The 19,785-nt window shown below is 36.0% G+C and overlaps 2 protein-coding genes across 3 annotated transcripts in view; both read left to right on the top strand.

The window, feature by feature from the left end:
* The window catches only part of prkcba (protein kinase C, beta a), a 34,480-nt gene extending 23,050 nt beyond the window's left edge, over positions 1-11,430 (top strand). Inside the window, exons 13-17 of one of the 2 annotated variants that reach the window (XM_039651605.2) lie at positions 72-210; positions 290-370; positions 462-569; positions 650-790; positions 8,612-11,430. In XM_039651605.2, coding sequence (XP_039507539.2) covers positions 72-210; positions 290-370; positions 462-569; positions 650-790; positions 8,612-8,764 — 622 coding nt within the window. In that variant the 3' untranslated portion in view covers positions 8,765-11,430. Of the gene's footprint in view, positions 1-71; positions 211-289; positions 371-461; positions 570-649; positions 791-4,568; positions 6,349-8,611 lie in introns of those variants that run through there. The other variant, XM_039651604.2, reaches the window with a different exon arrangement.
* Positions 11,431-13,696: 2,266 nt separating this feature from the next.
* cacng3a (calcium voltage-gated channel auxiliary subunit gamma 3a) lies at positions 13,697-18,587 on the top strand. The gene is made up of 4 exons (XM_089132856.1): positions 13,697-14,296; positions 15,776-15,859; positions 16,461-16,601; positions 17,599-18,587. Exons 1-4 carry the CDS (start codon positions 14,086-14,088, stop codon positions 18,357-18,359), a joined length of 1,197 nt encoding a protein of 398 aa, XP_088988982.1. The 5' UTR covers positions 13,697-14,085; the 3' UTR covers positions 18,360-18,587.
* Positions 18,588-19,785: the final 1,198 nt, after the last annotated feature.

Below are 19,785 nucleotides of genomic sequence, written 5' to 3'. Positions count from 1 at the left end.
ACTAAAATAATGTAATCAAATTGTATATATGTGTAGATGTGAACTGTTTTTTGTGCCGTGGGTTTGTGTAGAGATCTAAAGCTGGATAATGTGATGTTGGATGCTGAAGGCCACATTAAGATAGCTGATTTTGGCATGTGCAAAGAGAACATGTTTGATGGGGCCACAACCAAAACCTTCTGTGGCACTCCAGACTACATTGCCCCAGAGGTGTGTATGAATATATGAGTGTATTGTGTGAATTGCAGCGAGTGTACACCAGGCATATAAATGCTCTTCTGTGTAACAGATCATAGCATATCAACCGTATGGGAAGTCTGTTGACTGGTGGGCTTATGGAGTTCTCCTGTATGAAATGCTGGCGGGACAGGTAAACTAATGCTACTTTGATTCTGGGTCTAAATTTCAATCGGATGAGCCATTTTGGATACAGTGATGCCAATGTTTTTCCACCCCTATAGCCCCCTTTTGATGGTGAGGATGAAGATGAGCTATTCCAGTCCATCATGGAGCATCATGTATCTTACCCGAAATCCATGTCAAAAGAAGCAGTGGCCATATGCAAGGGGGTAGGCGTCACACACAAGCACACACTTTATATATTTTGTTCTGTTTGGATACACTAACAGACATTCTGACATGTTTGTAGCTGATGACCAAGCACCCAGGGAAGCGTCTGGGTTGTGGACCGGAGGGAGAACGAGACATTAAGGAACACGCTTTCTTCCGCTACATGGACTGGGAAAAGCTGCAAAATAAAGAAGTTCAACCCCCCTTCAAACCCAAAGCAGTAAGTGATAATGCAGCTGTGCATGTGTGTGTTTGGTTACATTTTATTTCGATAGTCCACTTTAGACTTTCTACTAACTTTTCCATTTTTAGTTGACTGCCGGGACACACCAAGTACATGGGGAAACGTTACTTAGTTTTTCTCTGTAGTCAGACGCCTTACGGGTTTTTTTGGGCTGATTCAGCATATTGAATCACCATTGGGCCATCAATGAGAAAGAGCGAACTCTGATTGGCTGTTCAGAGTCAGTTCACAAGAATAAAAGCGAAATTGATGAAAGCGAGCTTAGTAAGCTGACAGAATGCTTATTATTTTACGTCATCTTGCATGAGCTTTCGAATGCACAAATATTTGTATTAATAACATGAGCCTTCTGGACTGAAGGAAGTGATCAACATGATTGATATTCAAAATTGTAAGCAAGTGCTGATTTGTTTACGCTTTGTATGTTTGCAGTCCTAGTTTTGGTTTCCCTTTTTGAATGACGAAAATAGACTATTGATCCCTGCTGATACAGACAGATATTTACTTACAGAGTTGACAGTTGCCTTTTGTACTTTTGGTGTGTTCAAACAAAGCACAGCTTTTTGGCCGAGAGGCGGCAACACAGTCGGCTCACTAGTCGTATCCGCTAGTTCTTTGACGTCGGCTAGATGTGTCCCAGGCTTAAAGGGTTAGTTCACCCAAAAATGAAAATTAAGTCATTAATTACTCACCCCCATGCTGTACCAACCCCGTAAGACCTTCGTTCGTCTTCGGAACACAAATGAAGATATTTTTGATTAAATTTGAGAGCTGTATAACTACCACATTGGCTGCCTAAGGGACTGCCTCTTGACGGCCCAGAAAGTCAATGAAGAAAATGTTTAAATATCCCAAGTGACTACCGTGGCTCAACTATATGTTTATCAAGCGACGCGAATACTTTTTGTGCGAAAAAACAAACAAAAATAACGAGTTTATTCGACTATTTCTTTTCTTCCTTGTAGGCCAGAAACGAGACTTCCTTATAGATTTCCACGACGCATGCGCAAGAATTGCGATCTGAAGTAGTGTAAGCTGGTGTAAGCAGATCGCAATTCTCGCGCATGCGTCGTGGAAATCTAAGGAAGTCTCGTTTCTGGCCTACAAGGAAGAAAAGAAATAGTCGAATAAACTCGTTATTTTTGTTTGTTTTTTCGCACAAAAAGTATTCGCGTCGCTTGATAAACATATAGTTGAGCCACGGTAGTCACTTGGGATATTTAAACATTTTCTTCATTGACTTTCTGGGCCGTCAAGAGGCAGTCCCTTAGGCAGCCAATGTGGTAGTTATACAGCTCTCAAATTTAATCAAAAATATCTTCATTTGTTTTCCGAAGACGAACGAAGGTCTTACGGGGTTGGTACAGCATGGGGGTGAGTAATTAATGACTTAATTTTCATTTTTGGGTGAACTAACCCTTTAACACTGTTTTTTGATGGCCCCGCAAAAGACATTCTACTGACTATAAGTAGCTTTGTAGGTACATGTCAACTTATTCTACTAACCCTAACCTAAAAGTCTAATGAGAGTTAGTTGATATGTAGTTGCAAAGTTACTTAAAACTTTGTTTATATCAGGAGGGTGCACTGCAGCACGTGGTAGTAAAAGTACAATGGCATCCTTTTTACACTTCTCTATCTCCTAGTATACTGTATTTTAGCATATCTCTGTTATTTAAGTGCCTAATTTTCAGAGAAGTGCATCGTGGCCAAGATGATGTGGTTCTCACTGTCTCAGTACAGGAAGTGAAGTGTCACAGTTCATGCTCTGCTGTTAAACCGCAAAGATTATGTGAACACTAATATGTGAAGGTTTGCTTTCAGATTCAGATGCACGAATCTTGTAGAAAACAATAATTGAGCATTTTAAGACTTTAAGCATTTTGACTGTGCAGATTTTATGGGTTTTCAGTGTTTTTTTATTGTGGTCTGAGAGCGGATGTGGAAATACAGTGACCCCAAAACATATTTGGACACCCAAACCACATGAAAATGTATGAATGGCATTTATTTTAAGGAAGTTTAGCTTAAGAACATTTCATAAAAAAATAAGTTATTAATGATAAAACAACAATTTGGCTGAACAATGTGCAAGCGATTAATGGTAATCCATTGCTAAGCACAAACATGCCATCGCCACCTATGAAAGCATATAAAATGTGTAAGAAAGATACAGTTGACGAATTGAAACTTGTTATTCGAAATTATAACAATACAGTCACAGAAATGGATCTCGTTCTCACTTACACATTAACACAATATGGACCAAAAGTGTATGTTAAAGCCATTGTCTTATGAGTCACACACACTACTGTTCGGTACGATTTTTTAATGCTTTTGAAAGAAATGTCTTATACTCACCAAGGTAGCATTTATTTGCTTAAAAAATAATTTTAAAATGTTTTTAAATAACTGTTTTCAATTTGAATATATTTTAAAATATAATTTATTCCTGTGATGGCAAAGCTGAATTTTCAGCATTCCTCCAGTCTTCAGTGTCACATGATCCTTCAGAAATCATTCTAATATGCTGATTTGCTGCTCAAGAAACATTTATTATTAAAATAGTTGTGCTGCTTCATATTTTTTTGGAAGCTGGGATGCTATTTATTTTTTTCAGGATTATTTCATGAATAGAAAATTTATATGAATAGAATTTATTTGAAATGCAAAATTCTTTACTGTCACTTTTGATCAATTTGATGTATCCTTGTTGTATATGACGGTATTTATTTTATTGATGGTAAAAAATCATACTGACCCAAATTTTTTTGTATGTTGTATATATGCAATTTTATATTTTAAATGAAGTTTAGTTCTAAAAATTAGTGACCATAATGGCAAAAGTATTTGCCTATGTTTTTTGTATGAGTGTATCCATGGCAACTAGGCATTTAAAGTCATGTCGTACATGTTAAGAGAGGCTAATGAGATTTTTCAGATCATTACTAAACACCTGCACTTATTTGTTACCAAATGCTTTTAATAGAAATTGCATTTTGAGTATTTTAGGTTTTATTTTATTATTTGATTAATTTTCACTTGATGAGTCGTTGTGTATAGATGATCATATAACAGTGCTGCCAGAGTCAGGTTAATGTTAGATAATGAGTGTATTTGTCTAATAATGCATTGGACTGTGGGCTGATTGGCCAGTTTAGCTGACTGTCCCAGATCAGAATAAACATTTAAATATTTCATTAAAATGATTTCATCCATTCACAGGTAAGTGATTTGGATACAGATACCGTATTATTTTCTCACTATCACCTCTTCACTCACTTCTTCTGAAATACTTGGAATTGTCTAATTCCACGGATCACATTTTTCTGAATGCTGCACATTCATCAGCTGAAAACCAAATGCTGCTTTAACATGTGCTGACTTACATTCTGCAACTGTAAAATAATTCGCAGCATCAGAAATATGTTTCCACCACAGAAAATGATGTGCATGAAATGTTTTGCAGGAAGGTGATTGTAATCCTTTGACTGCCAACATACTGTACTTTAGTTATGCAATACAGATATGTGCTCATCATTTTCTATCATTACCCATCCCTCAATTAAGACTGTTAGAACAGAAGTAGCGTTGTTTTTATTATTACCACACTTTTGGATGGATTTTTTTTTTTCCCCATTTCTTTTTTTTCCCACATTTGAGGCTTCCATTTGTCATGAATTCCTCGTTTGGTTGCTCATGCCGTATCATCATTTTCCCATCCCACATCTCTCTTCTCTCGTCTTCTCCACAGTGCGGTCGAGACGCAGAGAACTTTGATCGTTTTTTCACCCGCCATCCTCCCGTCCTGACCCCTCCTGACCAAGAAGTGATTCAAAACCTGGACCAAGAAGAATTTCAGGGCTTCTCGTACATTAATCCAAGTTTTGCATCTGTGAAATCCAAGTAGCCAGTTTAAGCCAAGCACAATATAGGGACCAATGAGAATACAGATCTTGAAATTACATAGTTTGAATGAGCCAATGAGAGAGTTCAACCAGATTGATGGAGGAATGGAGGTAATTTCAATCTATATTTGTTATTATTTCTTGTTTGAATCAAAGGATCAGGTGAGAGACTGACTAACTTTGTAAATCAACTTATAATGAGTGAGTGTGTGCGAGATTTTGACTATTTGATGCTTGTATATCATGGACTGTAGTGTTACAGGTCTCAAAAAACGAAAAAATATCTGGGTCAATCCAGTGTCCCATTTCATCGGTTTGATTTTCCCAAAAATCATATTTTGCAAAAAGAAAAGAGCACAATGATTTTTTTTTTTTTGTTGTTGCATTGTGACATAATTGTCATGACAATTTGATGAATCAAACAAATAACATGCTTAATTGTGATGAGAACGTCACAATGCAAAAAAAAAAAAAAATCGTTTTAAAATTAATTAATTTTATTCTTACAGAGCCCTACACATAACATGCGGGGAAGAAAAATATGCACATTGTGGCCACAAATTAAGAGTTCGTTCCCACGACTAGCATGTTTTAATCATTTGTTCCCTCTTTTTAAGTATATCATGCACACAATATCATTTGTTCCTTTAATTTGACCGATTGTGGCCATGTTGTAATAAGTAAATTCCTTGTTTTATTTAAATCCATTAGTGGCATGATTTACTGAAACGAGGGAACGAATTCTTCATTTGTGACCACAAAATATTTTGTCCGCATATCTTGTCCGGGTGCTCCGTACTGTATATTCCAAATGTCTCTTCTTTTTTTTCCAGTTTGGAGTGAAATGTGACCTGGACATGTCCTCGACAGGTTTTATGAGACTCATTGATTGCCTCTGATGTAACATATCTTTAGAATTTTAACTATAGCTGCCAAATCTATCTGTCTCCCCATAACACACACACACACACACTTACACACTTAACCATGCGCCTCATTATGAACCATTTACCACTTATTGATCAGGATGTTTACTGGGTCACCCCTTTTTAGTGCTTTTTTCGGTTGGGTGTCGTACGTGTGTTTTTGTGAACCTGTGCCAAGTCAGAGCTAAAAGTTTAGGAGCTGGTCATGCAACGTGTAGTTTTCCAACCAGTGCTGCTTCGATACTCATAACCACATCCTTAAACCAACTGGAAATGATAGTGATGTAACTACAACTTAATTCCAGACATGATGATGTACTACTTACGAGAACATATCTTTTTATGTCATCATTCTGCCAAATTTTTTGATGTATGACCTTTTTTTTTTTGACTTGTTACCTGTGCCTGGCAGTGTTTGGATCAAATTACTGTGAAACTGTGGACAGACTGTTTCTATAGAGGAAAATATATGAATATGTATTTGGAATATATTAATGATCTCTGTATGTCTGTATATTTTCCTCCTCTGTGTTTATTCTTGCACACACAAACAGTGCCGAAAACAAAGTATCTGGATAATGACATTTTAGATATGTACGTTCAAATATAGACCATAATATGTACCATGAGTTTTAGATGAATATGAATACAGCTGGTGAATATATGTCTGCTTAAGAGATGTCTTTAATATTTCTCAATGTTTCCGAGTCTGCAAGATTTATGTTTTTGAAAGAAGTCTCTTGTTCTCACCAACACTCTCAGAAAAAAAGGTACAAAAGCTGTCACTGGGGCTGTACCTTTTCAAAAGGTACACTTTTGTACCCAAAGGCTGCATATTGGTACCTTAGTGGACCTAAAATGGACATATTAGCTCCTGAAATGTACATATTAGCACCTAAAATGTACATATTTACACCTAAAATGTATTTATTAGAACATAAAATGTACATATTAACACCTAAAATGTACTTATTAGCACCTAAAATGTACATATTAACACTTAAAATGTAATATTAGCACCTAAAATGGACAAAAGTTTGCCTTTTGAAAAGGTACAGCCCCAGTGACCGCTTTTGTACCTTTTTTTCTGAGAGTGAAGGATGCATTTATTCGAGCAAAAATATAAAACAAACAACAACAACAAAAAAACAACATTAATATTGTAAAATATAATGTAAAGCTGATATGATCCATCAGAAATCATTCTAATATGCTGATTTCTTATTTTGGGGATTCTTAGAATGGATTAATAGAAAACATCAGCATTTATTTGAAATATAATTATTTTATCTTTATTTGGTACTTTGATCAATGCAATGCATCCTTGCTGAATAAAAGTGTTCATTTCTTTTTTTTAAATGACCTGTTGAGTATATATATATATATATAATGTGACATAAATGATGTCATTAATGACATAAAATGTGATAAATAGTGATAAATGTTCGCAGTTAATAATTCTCCACAATGCGAGTACACTTTCACTAATTGGCCAGGGTACATGCTTAAGAACTGTAACCAATTGCACGCCTGTAAAATAACCCTCAGCGAACAGCACATCCATAGGAGAACAAAAGGAGTGTTTTATATAAATTGTGCATTTGGACTTCTGGTTCTCACGAGAACATGATGGCGCAGTTATTGAGTAGATACAGGGACCAGACTCTCAAGAAGTACTTCTCTCCAAGGGCCCTTATTCTTGAGCTGGTTTGGGCCTCTAGCAGAAGGTAGGACCTTGTTGATTGTCCCGTCTTGACTGAAAGGGCATTTGGTGTCTCTGTTCCTGGTTTATGTGTTTAGCCGAACTTCCTTGAGCTGTTTGTCTGCAGTTAGTGGCCGGACTTGATGTCCAAACGTTCATCTCATTCTCATGAGTGTGTTTTAAATGTTAATGGTCCAGTCTGCTCTCTTCTGTTCTGTCCCTTTGTGTGTTTTAATTCTGTCTATTCCAGACTGACTCTCAAAGTTGTGTTTTTGTCTTGAGTTTTTGATTCTGATGTAACCAGCTGTGGGTTCCTCTTCATCAGTTTCCTCCGCTTGGTCTTTTTTTTTTTTTTGTTGCTGTTTCTGACTTCTACACTGACGATTCTCTGTGTTGTCTTACAGATATGCACTCATAATGATAGACGTTAGCTTTTATGTAGAAGTCTACATAAAACCTAAATGGTCCCTATTTGATTTCTTTATACACGTTCTTGGTGCTACAAGTGCCACCATTTTACTTTTCTGCTGATGTCACCAAGGCCTTGTGGGCTATTGGATAATGTTAACCAATTAGTATTTTCATGATCAAGTTTTTCTTGTTGAATATCCTGTTTCAGTCAGAAACGCACTGCATTGTGGAAGTTTTTTAAAAAAAGTTTTAAGATGTCTGTTTCTTTTTTTTGGAAATATCAGACAGTAGATACAGTAAAACAAATATTTTTTACAACATCTATTAATGTTATTAACTTATACATCGTTCTTTCTCAAAACAGGGATTAATTCATGTTAATTTATGCAACTTCAAAAGTTTGGGGTCTGTAAGATTTTAAAAAAATTACTGAATAATACATTTATTCAGCAAGGATGTATTAAATTGATCAGTGACAGTAAAATATTTAAATGAATGATATTTATAAGTTTCCACAAAATATTAAGCAGCTCAACTATTTTTAACGTTCATAATAATAAGGAATGTTTCTTGAGCAGCAAATCATCATATTAGAATGATTTCTGAAGGATCATGTGACACTGAAGACGGGAGTAATGATGCTGAAAATTCATAACAGGAATAAATTCCATTTTGATATATTATATTATAAAATATATATACACCATGAGCCAGAGGCTTCTTTCAAAAACATTTAAAAAAGAAAATCTTACTGACCCAAAACGTTTGCACGGTAGTTCCTAAACATGATAAACGTTGCGATCAGTTTCATGGTCACATTCACAACTCTCCTTCTCTCTATTTCTTCCAGAAAAATCGACGTGACACTGGGAATTTCGACAAGGAGTTCACCAAGATGGTGGTTGAGCTGACACCAACCGATAAACTCTTCATTATGAATCTGGACCAAAATGAATTCCAAGGTTTCTCCTACACCAACCCCGAGTTTGTTATTCAGGTTTAACATTAAACTAAAATCGATCGCTCCTTTAGTGAGAGAAGGAGACACTCGTATTACCCAGAATGCATCATTACGTCCCAGTGCATCTCGATTGTCCTCTCTCTTCACTTAAAACGGCACAAAACCAGCAGGATCAAACAGAACCAAACCAGGATTATACTCAGTTTTTCAACCAAGGCCTCGGAAACTCTTGAAATTGAATTTGACAAAGGAGAGAGAACGGTTATAAAAGAGTGTATTCATAGTCTCCATGAGAATGTCTTGTCTTTTCATCTCCAAGAGAATTATCCTACCTCTTTCTTTTATACATTCTCTCCATGTATTCAGCCAGTCCCTTGTTTCCAGATGAATTAGCCTGACAACATGCAGCACTAATGGACTTGTTTCTCCAGAGCTAATTAAGCCTTACGCAACCTTGAACCTTTCAAGTTCAAATCTGGATTCAATGATATCAATTCAAAGCAAAGTACCCGTGCGTCTGTAAATGAAAGATGAGCAAATATAGCTAGATGTTTGTTTAAATGGTTGATATCTTTCAGCTTGCTCTGAGATTCTCAGCATTAGCATATCATCAGAAGCACAACAGTCAAATAATGATATCCTAATGGCCTTTAGTTTGCTACTGGCATAATCGCTTCTGTCCATGAGATGCTCTTAAAAATTAATTATTTGTGTATGTCATGATAGCTGGAGAGAACATAGGCCATCAGGCTTCATTTATAATTTACATGCAACTCAAAAGCATGCTTTGAAAGTCAACATTTTTATGTTAAAACAGATCACTTTAGTTTAGAGGACAACATTTTATATATCATAAGGTATATTTGAAATAAATTAGAAATCTGATATTAAAACCAAATCTTAAAGGTGTAGAAAGAGATTTCCCAAGAAACATTGATATTTGAAATCTGTGCTCCTGTCATGACGAGATTTGATTAAAAGTCAATATTATGATATAAATAGTTCAAATTTGAACACTAAGCCATTATAACATAAAAGTCAAACAATAAGAAAAAGTCTAAATTAGCACATAAAAAGCCGAATTTGTTCATATATTTGATATTTTGTTATTAGTTTTTGTCATTTGATTTTTAATGACATGATTTATTTTATTCTTAGAATATTTTTTTAATCATAATTATGATTTTTTTCTAATGTCAGCTGTGACTGTGTCATGATTTTGACTTTTTAAATCATAATTATGACTTAATATGTCATAATTTGAACATTTAAAGTCCGAATTATTAAAGCATTATTTATTTATTTTTTCCTATTTTGTGGCGGAATTAGATTTTCTTTTATTGAGAAGTTTACATATTTGAAATCTGTGCTCCTGTTATGACATACTTATGAGATTAAGTCATATTTATTATTAGATTAAAAGTCAATATTATGTTATAAATAGTTGAAATTTAAACAGTAGGCCATTATGACATAAAAGTCCAACAATAAAAAAAAGTCAAAATTATCACATAAAAAGACAAATTTGTTCATATATATGATTTTTTTGTCCTAATTTTTGGAGTTTTTGTCATATGATTTTTAATGCCATATTTTTTTTTAATCATAATTATGCTTTTTTTAATGTCAGCTATGACTGTGTCATGAGTTTGACTTTTTAACTCATAATTATGACTTAAATATGTCATAATTTAAACATTATGATTTATCAAAGCATTATTGTTTTTATTTTGTTTTTTCCTCTTTTGTGGCAGAATTCGATTTTCTTTTATTGAGAAGTTTACATAATTACCATTTTAGGGTAAAAAAACAAAGAGTTTGAGAATGAAACTTTCTGAAACCCAGACACAAAACAACATAAAAAAGCAGTGACTGTAGCATTAAGTAATATGAAACAAATAGATGAAAATAAGCTTGCCGATAATGAGACATCTTTGAGGGCATATGTGATATTACAGACTTCTGATTTGCAAAATGATGAGAATTACAAAAAAGTGCGCCCTGATGTACTGGTAAATGTCATTATTGCGTTTAAAGTATTAAGTTTCACCGTTCCTCTTCAATTGACTTGCTAACAGATGCATGAATTGGCATCAGAGGTTGGTCCATGCATATCACTGGCTGCTGAATGTGATTCTTGAGCTGAAAAACTCCAACTAGCAGTCTCGACTGAAACCCTAATGTGCCATATATTTGGTTGGGAAGTCTGCAGTGTTTATGGAGCTCATTATGTGCCATGTGTCTGTGTTAAACATACTTCATAAGGAGTTTTAGTCTACCCTATGCATGCCTGGTAGAGCCCTTGCTCTTTAACTCGGTGTTTACTTATTAACCAAGTGTGTCAGTAATGGTTGGATCTGTTGTAGCATAGATCCTTATAAGGGTGATGGTGTTTAAACATTTCTATTTGTTCATGTTTCATTTTGTAATTAGATATATGAAATAGAAATATATAAGTATTCTAGTCTTCCAAATGAAAACACATCGTGTGATCATGTAAACAGTGATAAGTATAATCTGCTTTTCCCGAGGTGATGGATGGAAAAGTGAGGATCATGTAAAGATAATATTTATTGTATAGTGTAAATGGAAGGACAGAAGCTTATGAAGGAACTAAAGATGTGAAAGCCAGAACGAAGGATAGAAAAGCTGTTATCTTAACTGGATGTTTTATGAGAACGTGCAGATTAAATAAGTGATTATACAAACTGACAGCCTTATTACCGTTCCTGTCCTGAACTATTAAATCGCTTTGGCATGTGTACAACTGTAAATTAATAATGTGGCCTTTACGTGATCAAAGTAATTGTCACACCTTTGAGGAAAAAAAGAAAAAAACGTGCACATTTTAGCATTGTAAACCCCTTGCCCTGGTTTATTTTTGAGTTTTTCTATCATGTTTTAATGATGAAGACTTTAAAGGGCTTCCTGTACAAGAATCAATCGCCCAAAATGAGTTTTTATACTATGCAAGACAGATGCATGTCAACGACGACACACACATTAACATCCAGACAGCAGCAGTGGGTGGCTTTGGGGGAGGGCTATCGCTGGTGAATGAGATATATTTTGCATGTTATTTATTTATGCTATGTGGATTATTAAAGCTGAAGTTTTCAAATGCCACTCTGTGTGTTCAAAACTTGCAAAATTGTGTTTTGATGATGGGTTACGAGTTCTTTTAATCCAACTTTTAATCCTATTTTATTTAAAACAGTTAACCAAATGTCCCGACACAAGTATAGTAATACTAGTAAATTTTGATATTGTGGGGACATTTATTTTTGGTCCCTATGAGGAAACAAGTGTATAAATCATACAGAATTATCTTTTTTGAAAATCTAAAAATGCTGAAAGTTTTGTGTGTTAGTGGATAGAAAACACAGTTTGTACAGCATAAAAAACATTGCGTCTATGAATGTCCCCATAAAACACAGCAGAAAACCACGTGTGTCTGTGTGTGTGCGCGCACCATGACACTGAAAAACTGGGACAATTAGCCTATTATTGATATTATTTTTTAAATACAGAGTTAAATATTATAATTATCTTTTTTTTTTCTTTCAAATATAGTTCCCATGGTTTTAAAGGGATAGTTCACTTTGAAATACATTTTTGATATGTTTTAGCTTACCTCAAGGCCATCCAAGATGTAGGTGTCTTTGTTTCCACAGTATTTTCAATTTTGACATTTTTCGGTCAAACCGTTGTTGTCTCACTACTGACTGTCAGTCATAATGCAGGTTTTGGAGGTCCACCTCAAAGAGCATGCACAGAGAAGTCCAAATTAAACATGATTTAATGACTCGTGAATGTAAGTACACATTGATGGCCTAAGACACAAAACGAGCGGTTTGTGTGAGAAAACTAACAGTATTTATATTTTTACCTCTTGTTAACAGCCGTCGAACTGATCTGAATCAGATGTCCAACTGAACCGAACTCAACCGTCTCCAACGTTACGCCGGAAGTGATCTCTCGCGGTCTACGTCACGCATTGTTTACACGGAGATTTCGGAAGTTTTTTACCTTTCACAAATCTAGGCTAAATATATTTAGTGAAAGGTAAAACTTCCGAAATCTCCGTTTTGACCGAACATCGGTTTGACCGAAAAATGTCAAAATTGAAAATACTGTGGAAACAAAGACACCTCTTGGATGCCCTTGAAGGTAAGCTAAAACATACAAATAATTAATTTCAAAGTGAACTATCCCTTTAATATATCAGTCATTGTAGTAAGTCATCATTGGGAAACAAACAAATAGTTTCCTGAGAATAAAAGTATTATATAAAGCAGTGACTGTAGATTATGAAACATATAGGCTTAACATTATCGTTCGTTAAATTCAACATGAGTCATGACCATTAGAACTTTTACATAAGCAGAATAGCCTATAGGCTAGCAAACTAATAATGTAGGCCTCGTAACTTACCTGTTTAAAAAAAATCATAGCATGTTATAATAGCAGTGTCCATCTATTATTATTGTTACAACCTTTTTTTTCAAAAGTTTTATATGAATTCATTGACTATTTTATACGATTTAATATATATATATATATATATATATATATATATATATATATATATATATAAAGATTTATATAACATTTTTGTTTTGAAAAAAAAAATGTCTGAGGCCCGAAACAAGGTTTTGTTAATAAAAAAAAATATATAGGCCTATATAAATAAAATAAATAATGTTTTTTTAACACTAATTAAATTTAAATTGGTCTAAAAAAATAAAATAAACATAAATTAAATATGCGCTAAAATCGTGTTGCTATTAACGTGTCGCCTCTTATAAGCAATTAAACGTCTCATTTTTACAGTTGTAAAATTATGTTTAACTAATTTGTTAGCTAGTGCATGTTCTTCTTTAATTGTACAGATGCTCTTTTACATTGCGTAACTTTGCACTATCGGGCACAAAGTAAGAGGCGGTGCTTTACATTCACAAGCACGAGCAGAGACCGACCAGAAACCAGAAACTGCACCGAGACCACCTCAGCATGTTCCACGGGAATGCGCACAGTTCAGTCATGGGCAAACTTCACTTATCTGAGGGAATACGGAGAAAATCTAACATCACCGCAATGACTTTTGAGAGAAAGTTATTCTTGGAGCTAATTTTTGATATATAAGGTAAGTTTGGAGCGTCAAAATGAGGATTTACCTACTTGAAGGAGATATACCCGAATTAAATCTCTCACTAACGTGTAAAAGCACACAGAATGACGGACGCGCGCCAGAACTTCACTGACATGTGAGAGTTCATTAACACCAATGAATTTCCTTGTGGATAAGCCGGCCGTGGCCCTCACAAGTGTACACTGATGCCAGAGGAACACCTGAGTGCAGGATGAAGGTGTGTAACCGTGGAGTGCAGATGCTCCTCACCACGGCGGGGGCTTTCGCGGCCTTCAGCCTGATGACCATCGCGGTGGGCACCGACTACTGGCTGTACTCCCGTGGGGTCTGCAGAACCAAGAGCGTCAATGACAATGACACGAACCGAAAGAATGAAGAGGTCCTGACGCACTCAGGGCTCTGGAGACAGTGCTGCATGGAAGGTACATTATTTTCAAAACTGCTTTTTACTGCATGTTCATGTGGATGACATGATACATTTCTAAAATGTAATATGTTGACGTAATATTTCTAACATGATACTCATTTCCAGCTAAAACACCTTACCACTATAGTTATTGGTGCAATAAATAATAAAAAATATATATTTTTAACTACATTAAAATATCATTCCAATAAGATGTTAGAGCTAAAACTTAAAGATGAAGTGACTTTGCTGTCACCTGGTTTGTGAAACCAGGAGGGGTTGTTTTTTTTTTTTTCACCCACTTAACATTGTAGAATTGGGTAAAAAAAAAAAAAAAATGGTGTGTGTTCAGGAGGCAAACTTAGGAAAAGTAGCCAGGCCTAAGTCTTGTACCGCTCAGATCAAGAGAAGTATTTTTTTTTTTTAAATAAATCAAAACTATTTTGCCCACATTTGTCCAGAATATGCTTTTAGGGTTAAAAGTGTAACCAATATTCATACTCGTACATAAAAGTATAAAAAAAATCACCTTGCTACTTTTTTCATGGTACAATAGTTTTAGTAGTATCATGCTTGTCTAAAGTATTTTGGCTTACTCATGAATATAGTAAACACTGACTATTCCATATTCTCTGATATACAGTATTATCCTATACCATCTCTCGCTTATTACCATGACTCTCATTTTACCACATGTAGTGTGTTGGCTATAAATGTAAATGTTGGAGCCGAAACAAACCCCTTTCCTGTGGGATGAATTATTTATTTAATTATTGATTTAATTATTTTTACTTTCTCTCACAATGTTAGTTTCGACCCATCTCTCACACCCTACTCTCTGACCTATATCAGTTCAACATCAATTCTTTTAATGGAATGTGTAATGAAGCGTTCAGTCTGTTAAAAGGGCACCAAAGTGGCAGCGTTCACTTTACGAGAGTAAATGCGAAAGCTAGTATGAGATGTTTATGATGAGTAGACAGTTATGAAAGATGGTTGGCACAGACCATACACTTTCTCTACAGATGTCAATTACGCACACATCAACAGAAATACAGCTCCTATATGTGTGTGTGTGTGTGTGTGTGTTGACATCTGTAGAGAAAGTGTACATATATGTGTGTGTCATCTACCTCAATCAATAACATGTACCCTCATGTGGTGACCCTTTTGTTGATTTTGTTGTTGAACATAACTAAAAAGAGCAATGGAGGAACACTTTTTAAATCAATGCCTCTTTAATCAGCTTAGTTGATATTTGATGTGTGGAATGACACTACAAGAAAAAGAGAAAATGTGTTGACCATTTAAAGACAAATAGAGTGTTTGCCTGTCTGTGTTTTGAGAATGACTAATTAGATGGGAGGATATTGATATTGTTAATGATTTGATAGCATTAGCCCAATCATGTGGAAAATGGCATTGGCCATTAACTGACGCATGTGTGACTGTGAAGGCGTCTGGATGTGTGTGTGTGTGTGTGTGTTTCTTACAGGCATGTTTATTGGGGTTTGTAAGAGCATTGATCATTTCTCAGAGGACGCGGATTATGAACAAGATGCTGCAGAATATCTTCTACGTGAGTATCTGCAAATGCTTGACATTCAGTTACAGGTCAAACACATGCAATAAAAAACATATCATAAAAATAACTCTATAGTGCCCAAATTAAATACCAGTTACTGGAGTTATCGTCACTGGTAAAAGTGGTTAAATATGAAAATTATGGATTCTGAAGACATTTTTCATATTCACTGTAAAAAAAACAGCCATGTATGAAGGATATCCCATATTGAGTCATTATAATTTTATATTAGTCAGAAAAATAATAGCAGCATTTGTTCAATTATTTAGATAAATCACAATAAGGTAGCACTTTATTTTACAGTGACCTTACATCACATTTAGTACTTTATCAACTATAAAATATGCATAATTACATGCAATCCTATTCCTAACATGTAGTTGATTAATATTACACAGTACTTAAATCCATAATTACACTCTAACTTAATAAAGTAAGTAAATAAAGTGTAACCTACAACAAATACTGACTTTACATTAGAGATTAATGTACTTGGTTATGAAAAGAAATAATATGGCAAAAATATACACACTAATAGAACAATCAGTTACTTATACACTTTTCTTGTGTGTGTGTGTGTGTGTGTGTGTGGCAGGTGCTGTGCGTGCCTCTAGTATTTTCCCTATAATGAGTGTGGGACTGCTGTTCATTGGAGGAGTGTGTGTGGCCGCCAGCGAGTTCTACAAGAGCAGACACAACGTCATACTGAGTGCTGGCATCTTTTTTGTTTCAGCTGGTATGTCCATGCACATTTATAGACGTTTACATAGTTCTTTAAACGGCTATGCACCGTAGATGTTATTTTCAAATGAATATATCTGTATGTAGCAATCACAGGGTGATCCACTCCAATTGACCTTTGCAAAGCTGCACTACTTCCTGAACTTAAGCCAGCTCCTTGTTTCCTGTCTGCCATTATTGGCCGAACTTGATTAATTCAGGTGTGACTGATTATTGTTGCCGTGACTACTGAGGTCAAGCACACCTGGATTAATCAATTTGTCCAATAATGACAGACAGGAAACAAGGAGCTGGCTTAAGTTCAGGAAGTAGTGCAGCTGTGCATAAAAGCCAATTGCGTTGAAAGGTTAAGATTTTGCATTATTTGTAACTTTTTAGCCTTTGACCAATAGGTGGCAGTGTAACCAAATTTCTGGCAATGACATGGAAGCTAATTTCTGGCACATGCTACACAAAATATCATGCATAACAGACCTTTAGCAAAGACCTCTCCAGCCTGGTTTGTTTGTTGTAAAAAATGGCAGATTCGCAGATATGATTGGTGAGATCACCTCACCTGTCAATCAAACTCCTCCTAGAGAAGCGTGAATTATGACAAAAGTCCTAATTATGGCATAAAGAGTAGAAATTATGAAATAAAAAGTCAATTATGACAAAACCACTTATGGCAAAAAGTTAAAATAATGAGAAAACGTTAGTTATGTCATAAAAATGTGATGCCAATTACAACTTTACTTTTCATTTCATGATTATGAGTTGTGTTTCCCACAATTTTGACTTTTATTTCATAATTATGACTAATCTCATAATTTCTACTCTTTATGATTAGTTATGATTTACCTAAACAACACCCCTAAACCTACCCAACTCCACCCCCTGATCTCTAAACACACCCCTAAACCTACCCAACTCCACCCCTTAAGATCTGGATCCGACTCCGCCCCCTGGATCTCGTGTAAAAGCAGGACAACTGATCGCATGTATTTCTTTAGGTCTCAGCAACATCATTGGCATTATCGTGTATATCTCGTCCAACGCTGGCGACCCCAACCAGAGCGAGTCCAAGCGCAGTCACTGGTACGGCTGGAGCTTCTACTGCGGCGCTCTTTCCTTCATCATAGCAGAGACTGTGGGGGTCCTGACCGTGCACCTGTTCATCGATACGCATCGTGTGTTGAGAGCGCGTTCGCATCGCACACTCCAAGGCAGCACGCATTCTCTGCAGCATCACCGCTCGAGCAGTTACCGTTCCCGCTACCGCTGGAGGCAGGGTCAAAACCGCTGGTCTGACTCCCGGTCTCGCGACCCCTCCCCTGCCCGTCATCATGGGAACGACCTCGGGCTGTACGCCCTGGGACGCGGGCTCGCACCCACGGCTACTCACGCGCTCGCGCACAACTCCCTCAGCACTGGCCATGGTTTTGCACATTTTCACAACTCTGTCATTTCTAATAACAACTTTGCGAATGGTCAGAACTCTGTGAAATCAGAAAGAGGGGTTCTGCATGTACAGAACTCGCTGAGCGTCGAGAAAGGGTTTGCGTTAGCAAATGCACACGGACAGAATTCAGTCAAGCCGGAAAACGGAGTCATGCTGTCGCAGAACTATAAGCTCAACTCAGTAAATCCCAGTAAAAGCCCAGTGCACGCGCACAATTCTGGGAATGACATTGCACACATGCAAAATGCTGTGAAAGAGCCCTCATATGTGTCTCAAAGTGGCACTGCGACAAGAAGAACAACTCCAGTGTGAAATGAAATGCTGCTACTATTTGAAAAGTGATATGAAAGATCTGTATTATTTGCTCTTAGCTTTATGTTCTAATTAATCGGTGCTGTTTATTGAAATTCTGCTGTCTTTATGCAGAAGTTAACATGCCGTACCTTGTCCTTGGATGTTTTTTCGGATGCAATACTCACAATGGCCACATGAGCAGCAAAGTGCATCTGTCATGTCAAAAAGACACTGCCTGTGTCCGAAATCTCCCACTACTAGTCCACTATATAGTGAGCTCGCCATTTTGTAGTGCTGTCCGGTGTATCCCAGAATGCATTTTGAAAAGTAGTGTACAACCGATGGTCACTAACCCAAACCCTACATACCATCATGCATTGCGCTGATGGTAAAAATGGCGGATGGACAGAAACAAATTTGCTCGACAATACAAATTTAAGTTATGTTCTGTCTCGTTTAACCTATGATATGTAGTAGTTTTACAATTTTGTCAGACATGTATAAATTGTTACGGCACAAATATTGCGACAGCAATGACGTAATTAACGGCGCCGAGAGACCGAAAGTGGTGTTTCTATTATGCTGGTGAGCTCACTATATAGTGTAGGGGGTAGGGAGTAGTGGTTTGAGTGGAGATTTCGGACACAGCCACTCTCAGTATTGGTTTATCCACCATTTCTAGATCCGAAGGAATCGTAAAATCAATCCAGTAAAAACATAATGCATGACTCTCAAGTCAGTGCTCAGACATCTGCAAATTCCAGCCAGTGGTAAAACTTAATGTAATGATGTTTTAAATCATAAAACACAAACTTGAACTTTTAAGCTGATAATTTATACTAGTGTTTGGTAACTGTTCAAGAGAAATGCAGTCCAAATGCATTTGGACTTTTATGGGAGTCCATTTATGTACATTTTATGTGAGTCTATTGGATTGCGTGTTTTAACAGACAATTTTATACTAACAGACAACACAATTGATAGGACAGATGGCCTGGAGCTACAGGGTTTAAGTGGATTGATTTTAGACTCAATGAGGACAGAACAGGATGGTGACATTAGTGTCTGGCCTGGGTAACACATGACTATGACTGAATCTGGTTCCCATGTTTTTGCATATTAGCCAATCGGAAAACGTAGAAGCGTCTCACTGCCTCCGTCATTTGACATATCTGGGTTTTCTAATTCCAGGGTTGTTGTCACACATTGGAAGGCAGAGTGGAAGTGTTGCAAAATATTGAAAAAGTACCGCATTTTATTTCAATTAGCACTTACAAAAAGTTCATGTACACTACCTCTCAAAAATTTGGGGTTGGTGGGATTTAAAGAATTTTCTATCTAATGCTCAACAAGGCTCCATTTGATCAAAAATATAATCAAAAAAGTTATATTGTTAAGTATTAGAACAATTTAAAAGAACTCTTTTAATTTAATTTAATTTATT

Source organism: Pimephales promelas, chromosome 6, assembly GCF_988280905.1.
Source record: "Pimephales promelas chromosome 6, fPimPro1.hap1.1, whole genome shotgun sequence".
In the NCBI taxonomy this organism is placed as follows: Eukaryota; Metazoa; Chordata; class Actinopteri; order Cypriniformes; family Leuciscidae; genus Pimephales; species Pimephales promelas.
This window is presented reverse-complemented; position numbering and strand designations above follow the sequence as displayed.